This window comes from Cyanistes caeruleus, chromosome 1 (assembly GCF_971803275.1).
Source record: "Cyanistes caeruleus chromosome 1, bCyaCae1.hap1.1, whole genome shotgun sequence".
Taxonomy (NCBI): domain Eukaryota; kingdom Metazoa; phylum Chordata; class Aves; order Passeriformes; family Paridae; genus Cyanistes; species Cyanistes caeruleus.
The window spans coordinates 151,711,889-151,730,968 of record NC_141701.1 but is presented as its reverse complement, the minus strand read 5'-3'; the positions used below and the strand labels follow the sequence as shown (position 1 = coordinate 151,730,968).

General features: G+C 52.9%; 1 protein-coding gene across 1 annotated transcript; it reads left to right on the top strand.

Moving 5' to 3' along the window:
* Nucleotides 1-4: 4 nt before the first annotated feature.
* CCDC12 (coiled-coil domain containing 12) lies at nucleotides 5-17,669 on the top strand. Its single transcript, XM_086867614.1, has 7 exons — nucleotides 5-586; nucleotides 7,399-7,469; nucleotides 13,237-13,316; nucleotides 14,554-14,615; nucleotides 15,913-15,947; nucleotides 16,724-16,800; nucleotides 17,087-17,669. Exons 1-7 carry the CDS (start codon nucleotides 440-442, stop codon nucleotides 17,164-17,166), a joined length of 552 nt encoding a protein of 183 aa, XP_086723740.1. The 5' UTR covers nucleotides 5-439; the 3' UTR covers nucleotides 17,167-17,669.
* Nucleotides 17,670-19,080: the final 1,411 nt, after the last annotated feature.

The following is a 19,080-nucleotide window of genomic DNA, read 5'->3' as shown; positions in this document are numbered from 1 at the left end:
ACCTCCCCCAGGTGTTGGGGCGGGGACTCCCCTCCACCTGCTGGGGCGGGGAAAACGCCCCTTCCCCATTTCCCCATCTCCATCCCCCATCCCCGGCTGATTTCCCGTTCCATTCCCGCATTCCCGGCTTCCCAAAAAATAGAAATTTATTTACAAAGCCCCCCCCCCCCCCCCCCCCCGCCAAATAATTAACACCAATTAGCTCAGCTGAGCCTCGCTCCCATTAGGAGACACCCCCAACAAAACGAAACACGACAATTCCTCCTTCATTCCCTTTTTATTCTCCTTTTAAACCATTCCCAAATATTTAAGGGCGAATTCTTTTTTACCTTCCCCTTTCCCAACCCCACCCCCCGCCAACAAATCGATTGCTCCCATCCGTACACTCGGCGCTCGGCACGCTCTGCCTAGCGCGCATGCGCACCGTGCGCTGTACGGCATGAGGGAAGAGGCCTACAAGATGGCGGCGCCCGGTGGCGGCGCGGAAGGAACGGAGGAGGCGGCGGGATTGGTCCTGGGGCGGTTGGAGGAGGAGGCGCTGAAGCGGAGGGAGCGGCTCCGGGCCCTGAGGCAGCGAACGCTGCAGGTCGGGCCGGGCAGGGCGCGGGGAACGCGGGGGAGGCGCTCGGAGGGGCCGCGGTGGGGCCGAGGCGGCGGGAGGGGCCTGGGACGGGCCTGGAGAGAGGCCTGAGGGGGCTGGGGGGGGCAGAGGGCTCCAGGCGGATCCCGAGTTTTTTTGGGATATTTGGGGTGGGATTTGGGGTTCCCAGAGGGGGCTGGGGGGGCCAGAAGATTCCAGGCGGATCCCGAGGGGTTTTGGGATATTTGGGATGGGATTTGGGGGTCCCTGAGGAGTTGGGAGGGAGGCAGAGGATTCCAGGCGGATCCCGAGGTTTTTGCGGTATTTGGGATGGGATTTGAGGATTTTGGGGGTCCCAGAGGGGCTGGGATTGGGTTGGGGATACCAGAGGGCTCCAGGTGGATACCGAGGTCTTTTTGGGATATTTGGGATGGGATTTGGGGTTCCCAGAGGGGGCTGGGGTGCCAGAGGGTTCCAGGCGGATCCCGAGGTTTTTTTTTGATATTTGGGATGGGATTTGGGGGTCTCAGGAGTTGGGGGGCAGACAGAGGGCTCCAGGTGGATCCCGAGTTTTTTTGGGGATATTTGGGACTGGATTTTGGGATCCCAGAGGCGCTGGCGGTGCCAGAAGTTTCCAGACAGATCCCGAGGTTTTTTTGGGATATTTGGGATGGGATTTTGGGTTCCCAGAGGGGGCTGGGATGGGGCTGGGGGTGCCAGAGGATCCCACAGGGATCCGAAATTCTTTGGGATATTTGGGATGCAGAGGATCGGGACCAGAGCTAGGAATGGGGTGGGGCACAGAGAGTTTGGGGTGGGTCTGGGGATATTTGGGATGCAGAAAGTTTGGAATGAGGATTTTGGGATCCCAGAGGGTCTGGAATGGATTTGGAGGTGTTGGAGGAGAATCCGAACATCCCATGTGGATTCTGAGCTCTTTGGGATCCCAAGATTTTTGGGATAATTTGGGATCTCAAGTTATTTGGGATATTTGGGATCCCAAGATTTTTGGGATAATTTGGGATCTCAAGTTATTTGGGATATTTGGGATCCCAAGATTTTTGGGATAATTTGGGATTCCCGAGTTCTTTGGGATATTTGGGATCTCGTGTTCTTTGGGATATTTGGGATCCTGAATTCTTTGGGATAATTTGGGATCTTGAGTTCTTTGGGATATTTGGGATCGCGAGTTCTTTGGGATATTTGGGATTCCCGGGTTCTTCTTTGGGATCCCAAGATTTTTGGGATAATTTGGGATTCCCGAGTTCTTTGGGATATTTGGGATTCCCGAGTTCTTCTTTGGGATCCCAAGATTTTCGGGATAATTTGGGATTCCCGAGTTCTTTGGGATATTTGGAATCCTGATTTTTTTGGGATAATTTGGGATCCTGAGTTCTTTGGGATCCCGAGTTTTTGGGATAATTTGGGATTCCCGAGTTCTTTGGGATATTTGGGATTCCCGGGTTCTTTGGGATATTTGGAATCCTGATTTTTTGGGATAATTTGGGATCCTGAGTTCTTTGGGATCCCGAGTTTTTGGGATAAGGTGGCCCAGAGGATTTGGTGCTCTCCAGCCCCTCCCCCTGCACGCGCAGCCTCTGGAATATTCCGGATGCCGCTCCCAGGGCAATTCCCGTTCCGGGAGGGTTTGGAATCCCTGCGGATCCCTTGGGAACGCTTAGACTCCATCTCCCAGTTTTTTCCAACCTCAAGAATTCCAGGATTCCGGAATTCCTTTCCTGTCACCGGTGGAGACAAAACCTTGGAAAATCACAATTCCACCGTTTTCCTTCTCCTGGAATCCCACCTCTCTCTTTCCCACTGGGATTTTTCCAGGGGAGGGTTAATTCCATAACAAAATCACCGGGATCGGATTTTCCCGCCACTCCTCCATCTCCACGGCAACGGACACGGAGATTTTTCCGGAATTTTCATCCGTTCAAAAAGGATTCAGAACTCCTTTGGATCCCAAATCCCATCCCGGGCTCCTTTTGCTCTCCCGGAATTCCGGCCGGATTCGCCCTTTTTGCCGGAGCTTTGGGATGGGATCCGTGGAAACGAGGAGTGACCCGGAGCCTCTTTGGGATGGGGATTCCCGTTGGGAATTCCCGGTTTATTCCATGGAACGCTTTGTTGGGAAGGACCTTTGGGGTCGTCCCGTTCCTGGGAATTCCGAGCGGCTCTTTGGTTTGGAACGGAGAATTCCCGCTTTTCCAGGGATGGAAAGCTGAGAGTGGGAAGAGAAAAGGCAGGAAAAGGCAAAAAAGGCGGGAAAAAAAAGGGTGGGAAAGGGAAAAAAAGGTGGGAAAAGGAAAGAAAGGTGGGGAAAAAAGGGTGGGAAAAAAGAAAAAAGGTGGGAAAAAAAGGGCTGGAAAGGAGAAAAGGCGGGAAAAGGAAAAAAAGGCAGGAAAAAAGGGCGGGAAAGGAAAAAAAGGAAAAAAAAGGGGGGGAAAGAGAAAAAAAGGTGGGGAAGATAAAGGCTGGGAAAAGAAAAAAGGCCAGAAAAAAAAGGTGGGAGAAGGAAAAAAAATGGGAGAAAAAAGGGTGGGAAAAGGAAAAAAAGGTGGGAAAAAAAGGTGGGAAAAGGGAAAAAGGCGAGAAAGGAAAAAAAAGGGGAAAAAAGAAAAAAAGGTGGGACAAAAAGGGCGGGAAAGGAAAAAAAGGAAAAAAAAGGGCGGAAAAGAGGAAAAAGGGGAAAATAAAGGCTGGGAAAAGAAAAAAGGTGGGGAAAAAAAAGGTGGGAGAAGGAAAAAAAAAGCAGGAAAAAAAAGGGTAGAAAAGGAAAAGAAACGGGAAAAAAAGGGTGGGAAAAGGAAAAAAAAGGCAGGAAAAATGGGTGGGTAAAGCAAAAAAAGGTAGGAAAAAAAAAGGGTGGGAAAAGGAAAAAAAGGTGGGAATAAAAGCAGGAAAAGAAAGGTGGGAAGAAAAGTACAGGAATAAAAAAAAGGCTGGAAAGAAATTTTTCCAATTGGGTGGATCCAGTGGATTCCAGAGGGATGAGGACGGACACTGGAGCTCCTGGAAAAGAAGCTTGGATGCAGAGGGAGACTTTTCCTGCTGGAGGATTCTGGGAGAGCTCCCAACCCTCAGGGGAGAAATTTGGGAATTTTGTTGGGATGTGGAAAAAGTTTGGATGGAAATTCCCGCCTTAGGAAAGCGAGGAGAATCCCAAAATCCCGGATTTCTTTTGGGAAAGGGCCTTGAAAGCTTATCCAATTCCATGGATGGGGAATCCAGAACATTCCAGGCCTGAAATCCATCGGGAAGCAAAGCAAACCCGGAATTCCGGGTTTTAAAGGGAATAAAGGCTGGATATTCCAGGAGGATGGTGAAAATTCCAGCAGTTTTCCTGGAGGTGCTCGAGATCCTTGGGAAGCTTTTCCTGCTTTTTTTAGGAGCTGTGAAAGGCTTTTCCCAACTTTTATACCTTCCCTTTATTCCTGGTCGGTTCCGTTCCTGTTATTTCCCAGAAATTCAGGGAATGCGAACGATCCCGAGCTTCAGATCTCCGGGAAGCATTCCAAGGACAGCGGATTTTCACCGGCAAAAAATTCCTCGGAAATCCAGGACTTCCTAAAAATCCGTGAGAAGCTGAAAGAAGGAAAATCTCCTGGAAATATCCCAATTTTCCCAGTTTTTTACATCCCTTCCATTCAGGAATTCTGCTTTTCTTGGAGTTTTCCCGTCACTCCGGTGGCTCAGGGGTGGAATTTTGGGTTATTCCTGCTGAAAACAACGGGAATGTTCCTGGATTGTGTCCTGCCTGTGGAAAAATCCAGGTTTTTTTGGGATTCTCTTGGAGCTGGAGGCACCAAAAACCGGGAAAAAAGGGAATTTCTTCCGTCTGCTCCCAGAATTTCCGGATCAGATTCCCGCAAGGAAAATCCTTCAGGTGGAAAAAGGAGCAGGAGAGGGGAAGAAATCCATGGATTGAGGAGATTCCCGATGGGAAATTCCATGGAAAAATGGGAAACTGCTCCAGGAGGCTCCTCTGTGGGCAGGGCTGGGATTCCCAAGGGAATCCAGCAGAGGTTGATTCCCACAAAGCTTTTTGTGGGAATGTTTTCCAGGATTATCCAGAGAATGGAAGCGAAAAGCTGGAAATTCAGGAATTCCTGCTTTGGGATTCCCGCTTTTCCTTTCATCCCATGGAACGTGCGGAATGAGGGACTTTTCCCATCATTAGGGACAAGATTTGGGATTTCCCTTTGGGCACATCCCGGATTTCCAGCTTTTCCCCTTTTCCCCGTGCTGTGAAAATCTGGGATTTGATGGCTCAAAGATCCGCTCTGAGGGAATTTCCCGGGAAAATTCCCTGCTGACATTCCCAAAGGATCTCTCCCACCAAATCCAGCTGGGATTGCCGGGGGAATTCCAGGCTCACGTTCCCTCATCCAAGAACATTCCACCATTCCACATCTCCTTCTCCTGCTTTTTTATCCCCAAATCCACGAAAAGCTGGATCCTTCCCGTGTTTTTGTGGGAAGGAAAAGTCTCCCGCGGCTCCGGAGCGTTCCCCGCCTCGTTCCTCCAGCCGGAAAAATCCCTTTGGCTTCATCCCAACCTTTTGTTCCCGCCTGGATTCGCTCCAGAGCCACATCCTCGCTCCTCCACGGAGGCCGGAGCGGGAGCGGCTCCTTCCCGCAGGATTTTCCTGCTTTTCCGCCCTTTCCCGGCTTTCCCGAAGGCCCGGACGATCCCGAGCTTTGCCTCGTCCTCGCTATTCCCGGATTTTTTTTTTCCCGCTGGGATTTGTTTTGTCGGAGCCTTGGGAAAGGCGTTGCTGTGGAAACGGAGCCCGGGGAAGTTTTTCCAGCCGGGAGGCTCCGAAGGATCCGTTCCTTTTTTCGGGAAGTCGGAAAGGGCCGGAGCACCGGGAATGTTTCACCTCGGGAAATGTTCCTGGAGGTTCTTCCCAACAATTCCAGCCCGGGAATGTTGATTTGTAGATGGGATTGGGATGGATTGGGATCCCAGGGATCCAGGGATGCTCAGGGCAAGAAGGAAGTGAATCCAGAGGATCCCATGGAGCTGCTCCAGGGCTGGAGCCCCTCTGCTCTGGGAAAACTGGGAATGTCCACCTGGAAAAGAGACGGATCCAGGGAGAGCTTGGAGCCACTTCTGGGGCCTGAAGTGGCTCCAGGAGAGCTGGGGAGGGATTTGGGATTGGGGATGGAGGGACGGGACACAGGGAATGGCTCCCACTGGATGGATGGGATATTGGGAATTCCTGGATGGGAGGATCCCGAGTTCTTTGGGATATTTGGCATCCCAAATTCTTGGGGATAATTGGGATCCTGAGTTCTCTGGGATACTTGGGATCCTGATTTTTTGGGATATTTGGATATTTGGAATTCCTGGAGCTGCCCCTGGATCCCTGGCAGTGCCCAAGGCCAGGCTGGAGCAGCCTGGGACAGCAGGAATTTCCTGCCATGGAATGGGATGATCCTTAGGATCCCTCCCAATCCAGGCCTTCTGTGCCCATGGGCTCAGGAAACGTTGGGAATTCAGCCGTGGGAATTCAGGAGCGCTGCCATCTCCTCCCCCCCGGATCTGTGGGAATAAAACTTGGGTTAGATGGAGCTGAGCCCATCCCTGCTGCCATTCCTGGGAAATTCCCTTCCCTTCCCTTCCCTTCCCTTCCCTTCCCTTCCCTTCCCTTCCCTTCCCTTCCCTTCCCTTCCCTTCCCTTCCCTTCCCTTCCCTTCCCTTCCCTTCCCTTCCCTTCCCTTCCCTTCCCTTCCCTTCCCTTCCCTTCCCTTCCCTTCCCTTCCCTTCCCTTCCCTTCCCTTCCCTTCCCTTCCCTTCCCTTCCCTTCCCTTCCCTTCCCATCCCATCCCATCCCATCCCTTCCCTCTTCCCAGTTTTTATGGAATTTACAGAGTAGGGAATTCCTGGGATCATCCCAGAGTTTTAATGGACTTAGAGCAGGGAATGGAATTGGGATTTTAGGGATGGTCGCTGTCAGTTTTCCCTCGGAAAAGCGGGAATATTTCCCTCCTCGGAGCAGGAGCAGAACATTCCGGAAATGTCTGTTTAACCTGGAATGTGGAACGGAGCTTGGGAGAGGAGGAATCCAGGGATTGAAAACATTCCCGGGGCTGGGAATCCGGGAATGCCGGGATCCCGGAGTTGGGATGGGAGCCAGGGAATGGCCGGAGGGAGGTGGTGTGGAATTCCCAAGGAATTCCATGGATCCCTGGAAGTGTCTGAGGGCAGCTCAGGCTGGTGGGAATTCCCTGCCCATGGAATGGGATCGTCCTTCCCAATCCAAGCCTTTGGTGCCTGTAGGAAAAGTTGGGAATTCAGCTCTGGGAATGGAGAGGGCTCAAATCTCCTTATTCCTGATTTTCCAGGGAAATAAAAGTCGGGATAAGTGGAGCTGGCCGTGTCCATCCCTGGGAAATGCGGAGCTGCTCTTGCTTTTTTTTTGGGAAGTTGGGGAGTTCTGGAATTCCAGAATTCCATGGCCTCTCATTCCCAGCTCCTGAAAACGAACAGAAGCGGGAATTCCACCACTTTTCCCGGGATCTGCCGCTGCCAACGGAGCCTCTTTCCCTATCCCAAGGGAATTTTGCTCCAAGCTTTTCCCAGAGCCGGAATTCCTTCCTCGTTTTCCATCCCAAATGATAAATTAAGGAATAAAAGAATCCCGCTCAGAGAATTCCCGAATTTTTGCCGCTTCTCATCCCTCATTCCCAAATCCTTTCCTATCCCTTCTCTTCCTACAATTCCCGAGGATTTCCCAATCCCAGAGGACTCTTCGCTCTCCCGGTTTTTCCGGAGAAATCTGACGGATTCTCCCGGTTTTTCTGCAGAACAAGGAGAGCGCGGAGCCGGAATCCAAAATTCCCAGGGAAGATGAGGAAGAGGAGCCGGTCAAGCACAGGTAATTCCTTCTTCCTTCCCGCTTTTCCCTTGGAATCTTTCCCAGGAGGATTTTCCCTCGACTCTCTGCCTTGGAGGAAGAATTCCAGGAGCGTTTCCAAAGGAATGTCGGGAGATTCCCTGAATTCCTGGCTGTTCCCACACGGATTGGGATTTTTCCATGGATTCCTGTGGGAGTTTTCCTCAAAAACAGGAGCGCGATCCCAGCCCAGATCCGGCCGATTCCAAAGGCGTTTTTCCCGCTGGGAAAATCCCAGCAGGGATTTTTTTTTTCGGGATCACAAATTTAGGTGGAAAACCTGGAACGTGGCCGATTCCCACGGATTCATCCCTAAAAAAACTCCATGGAAAAAACGAACCCAGGAAAAAAAAAGAGGAAAATCCTCTTTTTTTTTGGGAATGACTCCTTGGAAAAAGCAAATTCTGGTGGAGAAAATCCCAGATTTTGGGGATTTGGAAGCGCCAGATTTCTTGGGAATTTTTCTGTGCTTGGAATCGGTGCCGGAGGCGAAAGTGGAGCTTGGGAATCTCCCAAATAATCAACGGATCCAGAGCTGATGGAATCCTCGGAATCCCAAAGAACCTCCTGCTTTGGGCTGGTGTTATCCTGGGAATCGCTGCTGGAAGGATCCGGGGAATTCCCGGAATTTCATTCCTGGAGTTTCTTTCATTCCCAGTTTTCCATTCCCGGTGTTCGGCAGCACCCGGAACTGAGTATTTTCCATGGATTTTGCTCCATCCGTTGGCAGATCCCGCCAAAATCCTTCCCCTGCCTCGGGATGATTTCCTGGAAAATCCAAGGAAGTTGCAGGTGGAGAGGGAAAATTCCATCCCGGTTTTCTCCTCAAATTCATGGAATTCTTTGGGATTCCCCCCGTTCAGGACAGGGGAAACTTCGCTTCCCGATGGATTTTCCTGGTTTTCCACCTTTCCCATCTCAGCCTGTTTGGTTTGGAATCCAGAGGGAATTTCCCAAAGCAAATTCCAGCAAAATCTGCTCCATGGGAACGTTTGAATCCCAAATTTTGCCGGGATAATTCCCGATTTTTGACTTGCTCTGGCCGCTTTTCCCGCGGGAATTGGATCTGGAAGAGCCCATTCCTTGATTTCCTCTTGGATCTGCATTTCCCAGGAATCTCCCTATGGAAAAGGGAATCGCAGGATTGGGGAAAAGGGAAAAAATCTGCAGGAATTCCGCCTTGATTTGGGAAGTGAGGAGTCCTGGGGGATGGAATTTCCCTTCCCTCCAAGGGCTGGATTTTCCGGGAGGAAGGAATTCCGTGGGATAGGGAATGTGGTGGTCCCGGGCTTTGTGGAGCAAAATCCTGGGATTTTCTCTCCCGGTTCCTTCAGCTCCATCCCAGCCTTTCCTGGCATGGAATTCCAGCCTCAGGAGCTTCCCGGATCCCCGTGATCCCGAGGATTCTCTGGGATTCCCAACTGATTCCAGGCTCTGCCCCCTCGGGAATGGCTGGAGAGGGAAAAATCCGGGAAGAAGGAGCTGGAGCTCCCTGCCGGGGCACGGAGTCGTTTTCCAAGGATTTCTTCCTGCTTTTCCCGCTGGTTCTGGATGGATTTGAGGAATTCCCTCTCAGGCACTTGGGTTAACGGGAAATTCCATCGGATTCCAGCCCTGGAAGTGCCGGGAGCAGCCCGAGATTGTGGAATTGAGGGAAAACCCCTTCTGGAATTCTGGGATTCTCCCACCCCTTCTCCACATTTTCCCAGGGATCCCCTTGGGAAAGCTGGGGAAAATTCCTTGGGGAAGGCATTCCTTAGAATCCCGGAATTCCTTGGATGGGAAAGAATCCGGGATGATCCCATTCCATGAGAGCAGCTCCCATCCAGCCTGGCCTTGGACACTTCCAGGGCTGGAGATTCCCAATTTTCCTGGCTGCAGGAAGGACGGGATTCCCTGGACTCTGCTTTTCCCAAATTTTTTCCCGGCCCGTGCTCCCAATTTTTTTTTGGCCACTTCCCGTTTTGTTCCGTCCTCCCCATCCCATTTTTCCATCCTCATTTTCCTGCAAATTCCCTGCTCTTCTCCCAGGAATTCCAGCTCCAATCCCTGATCCAAACTCTGGGAATTCTCCCTGGAGCTGTGAAAAGCTGGCATTTAGGTGTGGATCGGGAATCCGCTTTTCCCGGGAAAAGGCCGTGGATTGGGATTTGGGATTTCCGCCTCATTCCCAGTGGGATCAAACGCTGGATTTGGGAATCTGGGACCTGCCGGAGCCTGGAATTCCCATCCCGCAGCTCCCAGCCTTGGAATTGCGGCTCCCGGTGGCGGCGGAGCATCTCAGAGCCGGGAAAAGCGGAGCTGGAAATCCAAGGAAAAGCTTGGAGAGGGATGGGACAAAAAGAATCCGGGATTTTCCAAGGAAAAGCTTGGAGAGGGATGGGACAAAAAGAATCCGGGATTTTCCAGCTTTCCCAGGGAATCCGCAGCGAGCCCCGCCCTCGGAGACGGAATTTTCCTTGGAAGTTTCGGCTCCTGCTCTGGGGGAGGAGTGGGGGTTGGGAAAGCCGATCTCCCTCTGGAATTGCTCCCTCTGGAATGTCACCGGGCAGGAAATGTTTCCAGCCTGGAAATCCCTCGGGATTCGGCTCCAGAGGGGGTTGGGCTCGCCAGGAGAATCCGGGATGGGATTCCCTTCATCCCGGAGCCTGGGAATGGCAGGGAAGGGCTTTGGGACAGGGAAAAGAGTGGGGAAAAAAATTTATCAGGAATAAAAGTGGGAATTCCCGGGATCTGCTCCCGCTGGGACACGGACGTGGAGCGTCCCAGGGATCCCTTCCCATCGGGAATGTGCTCAGGAAGAGGAGGAAGGGGGGGAATGGGAACGGGAATGGGAATGGGAACGGGAATGGGAACGGGAATGGGAATGGGAACGGGAATGGGAACAGGAACGGGAACGGGAATGGGAACGGGAACGGGAATGGGAACGGGAATGGGAACGGGAACGGGAATGGGAATGGGCAAAGTCCAGAGCTGCCACTTTTTGCTCCAAGCTGGAAAAGGGAAAACAGGGATCGAATCCATCTGGAATCTGAGAGCACTGGGATCCAGGCTGGGAAAATTCCTGAAGGTTCCGATCCATGGTTTGGGATCTCCTCCCTCTGGATTTTCCCTCAGGATGGAACCAATCCTGTGATCCCGAGCCCGGCTGGATCTTCCTGGGGAGGCTTTGGATGATCCTGGATTTTCCCTGGGATCGGGATGAGCCTCCTTCCAGTTCCTTTTCTGGGAATCCTTCCTGGGAATTCATCCCCCCCCAACGGGGTTTTGGGCATGGAATTTCGGGATTTCCAGCTGCCCTTCCTGCGGGAGAATTCCTGGGAATGGGAATTCCTGCTCCCGACCCTGGGGCCAGCTCTGCGCTGGGATTGTGGATCCTGGAATTCCAGTGGTTTTCCCGGCTGTTATCCCGCGTTCCCGAGGTGCCTCCAGGGCTCCTTTGGCTTGAACCTCAAGGCTGGAATTTGGGTTTGGATCCATCCCAGCCTGGAGGAGCCGCAGGAAAACACGGATGAGGTTTGGCATTCCCAGGGTTTGGAATGTGGGCTTTGTCCCGGTTTTACTCGTGGGTATTGAAATTCCCAGAGTTTGGAATTCCCAATTTCCAGCACCTGGAAAAGCTCAATCCTGATGGATTTGGGATCTTTTCCAGCTCTCCCGGAACACCTGGATGGCTCCAGCAGGGAGCACGGCCTGGAAAAACTCCCGGCCTGGCAGGATTGGTGCGGAGAGAGGTGGGAATTTCCGGGATTCCTTCCTTCCGGAGCCGCTCCGGGAGCAGGAGCAGCTTTTCCAGGGAAAAGCTTTTCCTCCAGATTCTCCTGGATCCGCCTCTTCCTCCTTTGGCGCCTTGCGTGAGGAATCTGGGAATGTCGGCAGCGCCTGCTGGAATCCAGAGGATCCCACGGAGCTGCTCCAGGGCTAGAGCCCCTCTGCTCCTGGAAAACCGGGAATGTTCACCTGGAAAAGAGGTGGATCCAGGGAGAGCTCGGAGCCGCTTCCGGGGCCTGAAGGGGCTCCGGGAGAGCTGGAGCGGGATTTGGGATGGAGGGACAGGATGCAGGGAATGGCTCCCGATGGATGGATGGGATATTGGGAAGGAATTCCTGGCTGGGATGGAATTCCCAGAGCAGCTGTGGCTGCCCCTGGATCCCTGGAAGTGCCCAAGGCCAGGCTGGATGGGGCTGGGATAACGGGAATTCCCTGCCGTGGCAGGGCTGGGAATGGGATCATCCCAGAGATCCCCTCCAACCCAGCCCATTCCTGGATAATTCCATGATAATTCCATGATCTCCATCCGTTTTTCCCGCTGTTCCTGGAGGTGAAATCCTCATCCTCAGGGATTGGGATTGGGAAGCTGCTCCCGGAGCAGCTCCAAGTGGCTTTTGGGAATAACAACAGGAGCAAGGGAGAGATCCCCATTCCAGCTTTTCACGGCAGAGCCATTCCCGGTGCTCCCGCAAGGCTTGGAAAAATCCATGGAATTGTTTGTTCCATAAAGCCCTTCGGGGCTGGAACAGCAGCCGGAGCTCGGTGGGGCCCGGTTTCCATCGGAACGCTCCGGGCATTCCGCACATTCCCGGAATGCCGGTGCCAGGGGCCTCATCCCCAAAAAAAGCCGGGATCCCTCTGCTTCCCAGCCAGGAGCTCTGGGCCGGAGGGAAACCTGGATTTGGGAATGGGCCACCCCTGGCAGCGCTTCCCCCTGGAATTCTGCACTTCCCAAATCCTCCCAGTTCCTTCTTGGGAAGGAATTCCCGGCTGGGAGGATGGGGAAGGGCTGGGATGGAATTCCCAGAGAATTCCTGTGGCTGCCCCTGGATCCCTGGAAGTGCCCGAGGAGCAGCCTGGGATCGTAGGAGCTGTCCCTGATCCCAAGGAATTCCCTCACTGACCCCAGCGAGATCCTGGGACAATTCCTGGCATTCCCAGATTCCCGTGGAGCGGCTCAGCCCCTTGGCCAGGAATTCCCGTGCCAGAACGGGAATGGGATTCAACGGGAAAGGTTGGAATTTCCACCCTCACTCCAGTGACTTCCAAGGTTGGATTTTTGATGTTTTCCATAAAATCCCGCTCCTCTGCTTCCCGAGCTTCTCTTGATCCCGATGAATCCCGTCCTCGGCCGTTCTCGAGCTTCACCTCCCTCGTTATCCCTGCAGATGTTCCAGGGATCCGCGGCCTCCTGGGAATGAGGAATTACAGCCCAAATTAAACGTGAATTTCATGGAATTGTGGCTCAATCCGGACTCCTGAGCTTCCCTGGAGGAGAGGAAAACATGGAAAAACTTCCAAGTGACCTTTGGGTCCCTCAGCTCCACCATCCATTTATTCCAGCACTGGGATTTGCTCCCTGATTTTGGCATTCCCAGGAACGCTGGGAAAACCACCCTGCATCCCAAATAATCCCTTTTTCCCCTCCCATCTTTCCCTGAGTTTTTTCCATGATTTTGGATCTTCCCTGAGGTTTCCATCCTGAGTATTCCAGTTTTTAGAGCCGGCTGGTTGGAATATTGGGAATATTCCTCATGGAATGTGGAATGGGAATCCCCATTCCCGGTGGGATTTCAAAGCCGTGGACGCGGCACTCGGGGCCACGGATCACCGGATTTGATCATCTCGGAGGCTTTTCCAACCTCAACAATTCCAGGATTTCAGCTGCCTCTGGCTCCTGATTCCAACATTCCTGCTTTTCCTGAGCGCCCGCCGGGGCTTCCCGGATTTTTCTCACGGCTCTTCCCGCTTTTCCCAGGGAGATCAAGCTGCGGAATTACGATCCCGAGGATGAGGAGCTGAAGAAGAGGAAGCTGCCCCCGGCCAAACCGGCTTCAGGTGGGAAAAACCGGGAATGTGGGAAGGGAAACGAGGGCTTGGGAAGCTCTGTGCTCTTCCCAAGGTGGGAGATCCATCGGGATGAGGTGTCCACGGAGCCTGGAGGGGTTGGAATTGCCTGATCCTGCCACCCCCACACCCAGCGTTGCACAAGAAGGGTGGGAACAATCCCAGGCCCAAATCCAAGGATTCGTGCTCGGAGGAGCCTCCCTGGAGGAGCCTCCCGGAAATTCCGGCTGTTTTTTTGTTGGATTTATCTGGAAGGAAATCTCGGGCCGGAGCTGAGGGCGTTGGGACTGGAATTTCCTCACCCGGAACTTCCATAAATCACCTGAGGGGGAAGGGAAGGAGTTTCCCTGGATCCTGAAATGTGGAGTTTTCCTGGGATAAATCCCTTGAAAAATGGATAAAAAGGGAGGGTTGGGAATGGCCGGGAATTCCGGCACTGCCCTTTCCTTGTGTTTTTATAGGATTAAAACTTCCACTTAAAGGAAAAACAGGAAAAGGCTGGAGCGTGTCCGGGGAAGGGAACAGAGCTGGGGAATTCCTGAGGGAGTTGGGAATGTTCTCCTGGAGCAAAGGAAGCTCAGGGGGAACAACTCCCTGTCAGGAGCAGGGGGGGGATCAGGATCTGCTCCCAGGAATTGGGAATAACCAGGTGGGATATTGGGAATATTCCGGTTGTCTCACGGTGCTGGAGCTGCATTCCTGGAGGGATTGAAATCCCTGTGGATGTGGGGACGTGGCCTTGGCACCGCTGGGAATGTTTGGATTCAATCCCAGAGGGCTTTTCCAACTGGAATTGTCCTTGATTCCATGAAATCCATGGGCTGGGGCGGGATGTGCTCCCTGGTGCCGCAGCCCTTCCGTGGGCGGTTTTTTCCATGAGTTTTTTCCCATTATCCCGGATATTCCCGAAGCCTGAGCTGGAGCTGGACTCCTCCAAAGCATCCCAGGCCCGGAAATGAGTCCGGGAGAACAAAATTCCAGACCTCTGGAGCAGCTGATCCCTGCAGAAGTTGGGAAAAGAGGCCTTGATCCCAAGCGTCTTCCGGTTGTGGGATTTCCATCATTCCCAGAGAATTTTTAGGAGTCTCCAGCGGGGTTTGGAAGTGAAGGCGCCGTGGTTTTGGGTGAAGCTGCAGGAATGGGGTTTTAGGGAAGCGCCTGGGAGCCGAGCCCGGAGCTCCCGGTGGAATTCCCGGTTTTCCGACACTGATCCTGTTCCCCCATCTAGTGGAGGAGACGGTGAAGGAGCAGCTGGAAGCGGCCAAGCCGGAGCCCATCATCGATGAGGTGGTAGGTACAGCGGGAATTCCTGGGAATCCAGAGCTGGGAATTGGATCTGGGAATTGGATCTGGGAATCCAGAGCTGGAAACCTGGATGAGGAATTCCAGAGCTGGAAACCTGGAACAGGGAATTCCAGAGCTGGAAACCTGGAACAGGGAATCCAGAGCTGGAAATCTGGAACAGGGAATCCAGAGCTGGAAATCTGGATGTGGAATTACAGAGTAGGAAATCTGGATCTGGGAATCCAGAACTGGAAATATGATCTGGGAATCCAGAGCTGGGAATCTGGATGTGGAATTACAGAGCAGGAAATCTGTATGTGGGAATCCAGAGCTGGAAATCCGGATTGGGAATCTAGATCTGGGAATCTGAATGTGGAATTCCAGAGCTGGAAACCTGGATCTGGGAATCCAGAGCTGGAAATCTGGATCTGGGAATGTAGAGCTGGGAATCTGATTGGGAATCCAGAACTGGAAATCCAGATTGGGAATCCGATCTGGAAATCCAGATCTGGAAATCTGGATATGGAATTCCAGAGCTGGAAATCCGGATATGGAAATCCAGAGCTGGAAATCTGGAGCAAGGAATCCAGATCTGGGAATCTGGATGTGGAATTCCAGAGCTGGAAACCTAGATTGGGAATCCAGAGTTGGAAATTGGATCTGGGAATCTGGAAATCTGTATGTGGGAATCCACAGCTGGAAGTGTGGGTATGGGAATGTGGGAATGTGGGAATATTGATTGGGAATCCAGAGCTGGAAATCCAGATGTGGAAATCTGGATGTGGAATTCCAGAGCTGGAAATGTGGATCTGGGAATCTAGGTCTGGAAATTTGATCTGGGAATCCAGAGCTGGAAATCTGGAGCTGGGAATCCAGAGCTGGGAATCTGGGTTGGGAATCTGGATCTGGGAATGTAGAGCTGGGAATCCAGAGGTGGGAATCTGGGTTGGGAATCTGGATCTGGGAATGTAGAGCTGGGAACCCAGAGGTGGGAATCTGATTTGGAATCCAGAGCTGGAAATCCAGATTGGGAATCCAGATCTGGAAATTGGATCTGGGAATCCAGAGCTGGGAATGGGGATGTGGGAATGCGGAGCTGGGAATGTGGATTGGGAATGCAGAGCTGGGAATGGGGATGTGGGAATGCGGAGCTGGGAATGTGGATTGGGAATGCGGAGCTGGGAATGGGGATGTGGGAATGCGGAGCTGGGAATGTGGATTGGGAATGCGGAGCTGCTCCGTGCCAGGCCCAGGCTGGAATGTTGCCTTTGGAATTCACTGGATGTCTCCTCCCCTTCCCTAGGACCTGGCGAATTTGGCTCCCAGGAAACCGGACTGGTGAGTGCCGACGGAATGCCGCTCCCGGGAAAAGGGTCTTGGAATCACTGGGGGGGCTCCAACACCTCGAGGTCGTGTTGGGAATATCCAGGAGAAATGTGAGGGTTTAAAATGCCAGGAAAATCCTGTGGGAAGTCGGGATGAGCTGAGCTTTAAGGACCCTTCCAACCCCGAGCATTCCATGATTCCATGGAATTGGAAAACCTGGCTGTGGAGGGAGACAGAATTCCCTTTTCCAGCTGATTCTTTGGAATGCTTTTCACCAAGGGCTGGAAATCTGGATGTGGGAATCCAGAGCTGGAAATCTGGATGTGAAATTCCAGAGCTGGAAATCTGGATGTGGAATTCCAGAGCTGGAAGTTTGGGTTGGGAATCTGGATCTGGGAATGTAGAGCTGGGAATCCAGAGCTGGAAATCTGGATGTGGGAATTCCAGAGCTGGAAATCTGGATGTGGAATTCCAGAGCTGGAATCTGGATGTGGAATTCCAGAGCTGGAATCTGGATGTGGGAATCCAGAGCTGGAATCTGGATGTGGGAATCTGGATCTGGGAATGTAGAGATGGGAATCCAGAGGTGGAAATCTGGATGTGGAATTCCAGAGCTGGAAATCTTGATGTGGAATTCCTGGTGGGAAATCTGGATGTGGGAATCCTGTGCTGGAAATCCTGGGCTGGTTTTGGAATGGTGGCTCTTGGGAAAGAGAAGGAATTCCTGGTGGGAAAGCCGGGTCCTGCCTGGCCATGGAATTGTCCTGACCTCATTGCTCTCCTCGCAGGGATTTGAAGCGGGACGTGTCCAAGAAGCTGGAAAAGCTGGAGAAGAGGACACAGCGAGCCATCGCGGAGCTGATCCGTGCGTTCCGGAGCCGCGGGAACGGGGGTGGCTCATTCCAGAGGGATCCCGGGATCCACACTGGGAGCTCTGGGCCGGGGAGGTGGGGTTTGATCCTTGGACACTTCCAGGGATCCAGGCGGGGTTTGATCCCTTCCCAAATGGATCCGGGAAGCCGTTGGTCCCAAGGAGGCTCTGGGAGCGCTCGGATCGTGGCAAGGGAAGGGTTCTGGGGTTCTTCCGGCTCGCTCCCGATCCAATCCAATCCAATCCATCCATCCCTTTTCCGTGGCTTTTCTCCCGGCAGGAGAGCGCCTGAAGGGGCAGGAGGAGGAGCTGGCCTCGGCCGTGGGATCCGCAAAGCAGGACGGGAGCGACTCCGACTGAGGAGAATCCATCGGGAACAGGATCCAGATCTGCCTCACGCCGGCCCCGTGGCCCTCCCCGTTCATCCCTCTTCCCAAAATTCCCCAATCCTGGGATCGTGGGGGGTTGATGGGAGCGGGACAGACCCTCCCCAGTTCGCTGGAACTTCCTTGGAACAAGGAAAAGTGGGAAAACTCCAGGCTGGGGTTGGAAAAGTCAATCCAGACTCGCTGGGAAAGGGAGATTCCAACAGCCCTTGGAAAATCAGGATCATTTCCCAGGGATTGGTTCCTGTGCAGAGACTCCTCGAGGTTCTGAGGGTTCGGGAATATCCACGGCCAGCCCTGGAATTCCCGTGGGAAGGCTCAGGAATCATTGGCTGCTCCGCATCTGGCTGAGTTCCATGTGGGATTTGCTCGGCTCCCGGAATTTCCCGACGCTCCGGGAGCGTTTCCCGCTCCTCTATTTTGGGGTTTTTTATGGTTAATGGATCTTTTCCTAATAAAACAGTTCCGTGTGGAAAACCTTGTCCCTTGTCCTGCAGAGGAGCGGGAAGAGGAGCAGTGGGATGGAGTCCATGGAAGTTGGGGTGGGATTGAATCCATGGAAGTTGGGGTGGGATTGAATCCATGGAAGTTGGGAGGAGGAGCAGTAGGATGGAGTCCATGTAAGTTGGGGTGGAATTGAGTCCATGGAAATTGAAGGAGCAGTGGGATGGTGTCCATGGAAGTTGGAGTGGGATTGAGTCCATGGAAGTTGCAGGAGCAGTGGGATTGAATCCATAGAAGTTGGAGTAGGATTGAATCTATGGAAGCTGGAGTGGGATTGAATCCATGGAAGCTGGAGTGGGATTGAATCCATGGAAGTTGGAGGTGGCCACAGCAGGTCGAGCACAATTCCTGGGATGGGCTGATCCAGGTTATTGTGTGCTCCTGGTTCCTGGGGTGATCCCAACCCTGTCCCTCTGGAAAATGTGAGCGGCTGGGATCTGCCAAGCTGATCCCACATTTTCCCTGGAAAACTTCCTTGTGGCTCTGGGAGAATCCTCTGGCTCAATTCCAAAGAGGTTTTATCCCGAGGAGAAACAGCTGGAGCCAACACAAGATTCCATCTGGGATAAGAGGAGCTGTTCCTGGTAATTCCCACATCCTGCGTTTTTTCCTGCTGGATCATTCCCAGGGTGATGGATCCTTGTCCCTCTGCCGGGATCTGCTGCTTCCCACTGCTCCCTGCTCCTCCCTCAGGATTTTCCACCTGCAGGAGCTCCATTCTGGAGCAGCTGGAAAATTCCTGGATTCCTCCTCCATTCCCAGCTTTCTTCCTGCTCCTTGGCTCTCCTGCTCCATGCTGGGATGCACCTGTGGATTCCCTCTGGATTCCCTCTGGATTCCCTCTGGATTCCCTCTGGATTCCCTCTGGATTCTCTGGTGGGAAAACACCTGGGCTGGGGGCCCAACCATCTCCCTGTAGGGAATTTTTGGTGGTTTTCCCTATTTTTCCTTGGATGGGAGATATCCGAGTGCCCCCCACCCTTGTCCTGGGGAAAAATAGTTCTGGAAAAGCCGTGTGAAGATTCCATCAGGGAATTCTAGAATCCCTGAAAGTGCCCAAGGTCAGGTTGGAGGGGCTTGGAGCAGCCTGGGATAGTGGGAGATGTCCCATGGAATGGGATGGATGGGATGATCCTTAAATTCCTTTGCAACCCCAATTGTTCTGGAATTCCCTGATTCCTTGGAATATCTGGAATGCCCTGTAGATGTCAGCAGATCTCCGTGCACAGCACTGCTGTGTCCAGCTCTTCCCGACAGCTGGAATCCGGATAAAGCCAGACCTGCATCCCTGACTGGGATGCTGCCAGCTGGAATTCTCATCCATGAATCCATGGATCCATGATCCATCCATCATCTATCCATCATCCATCCATCATCCATCCAT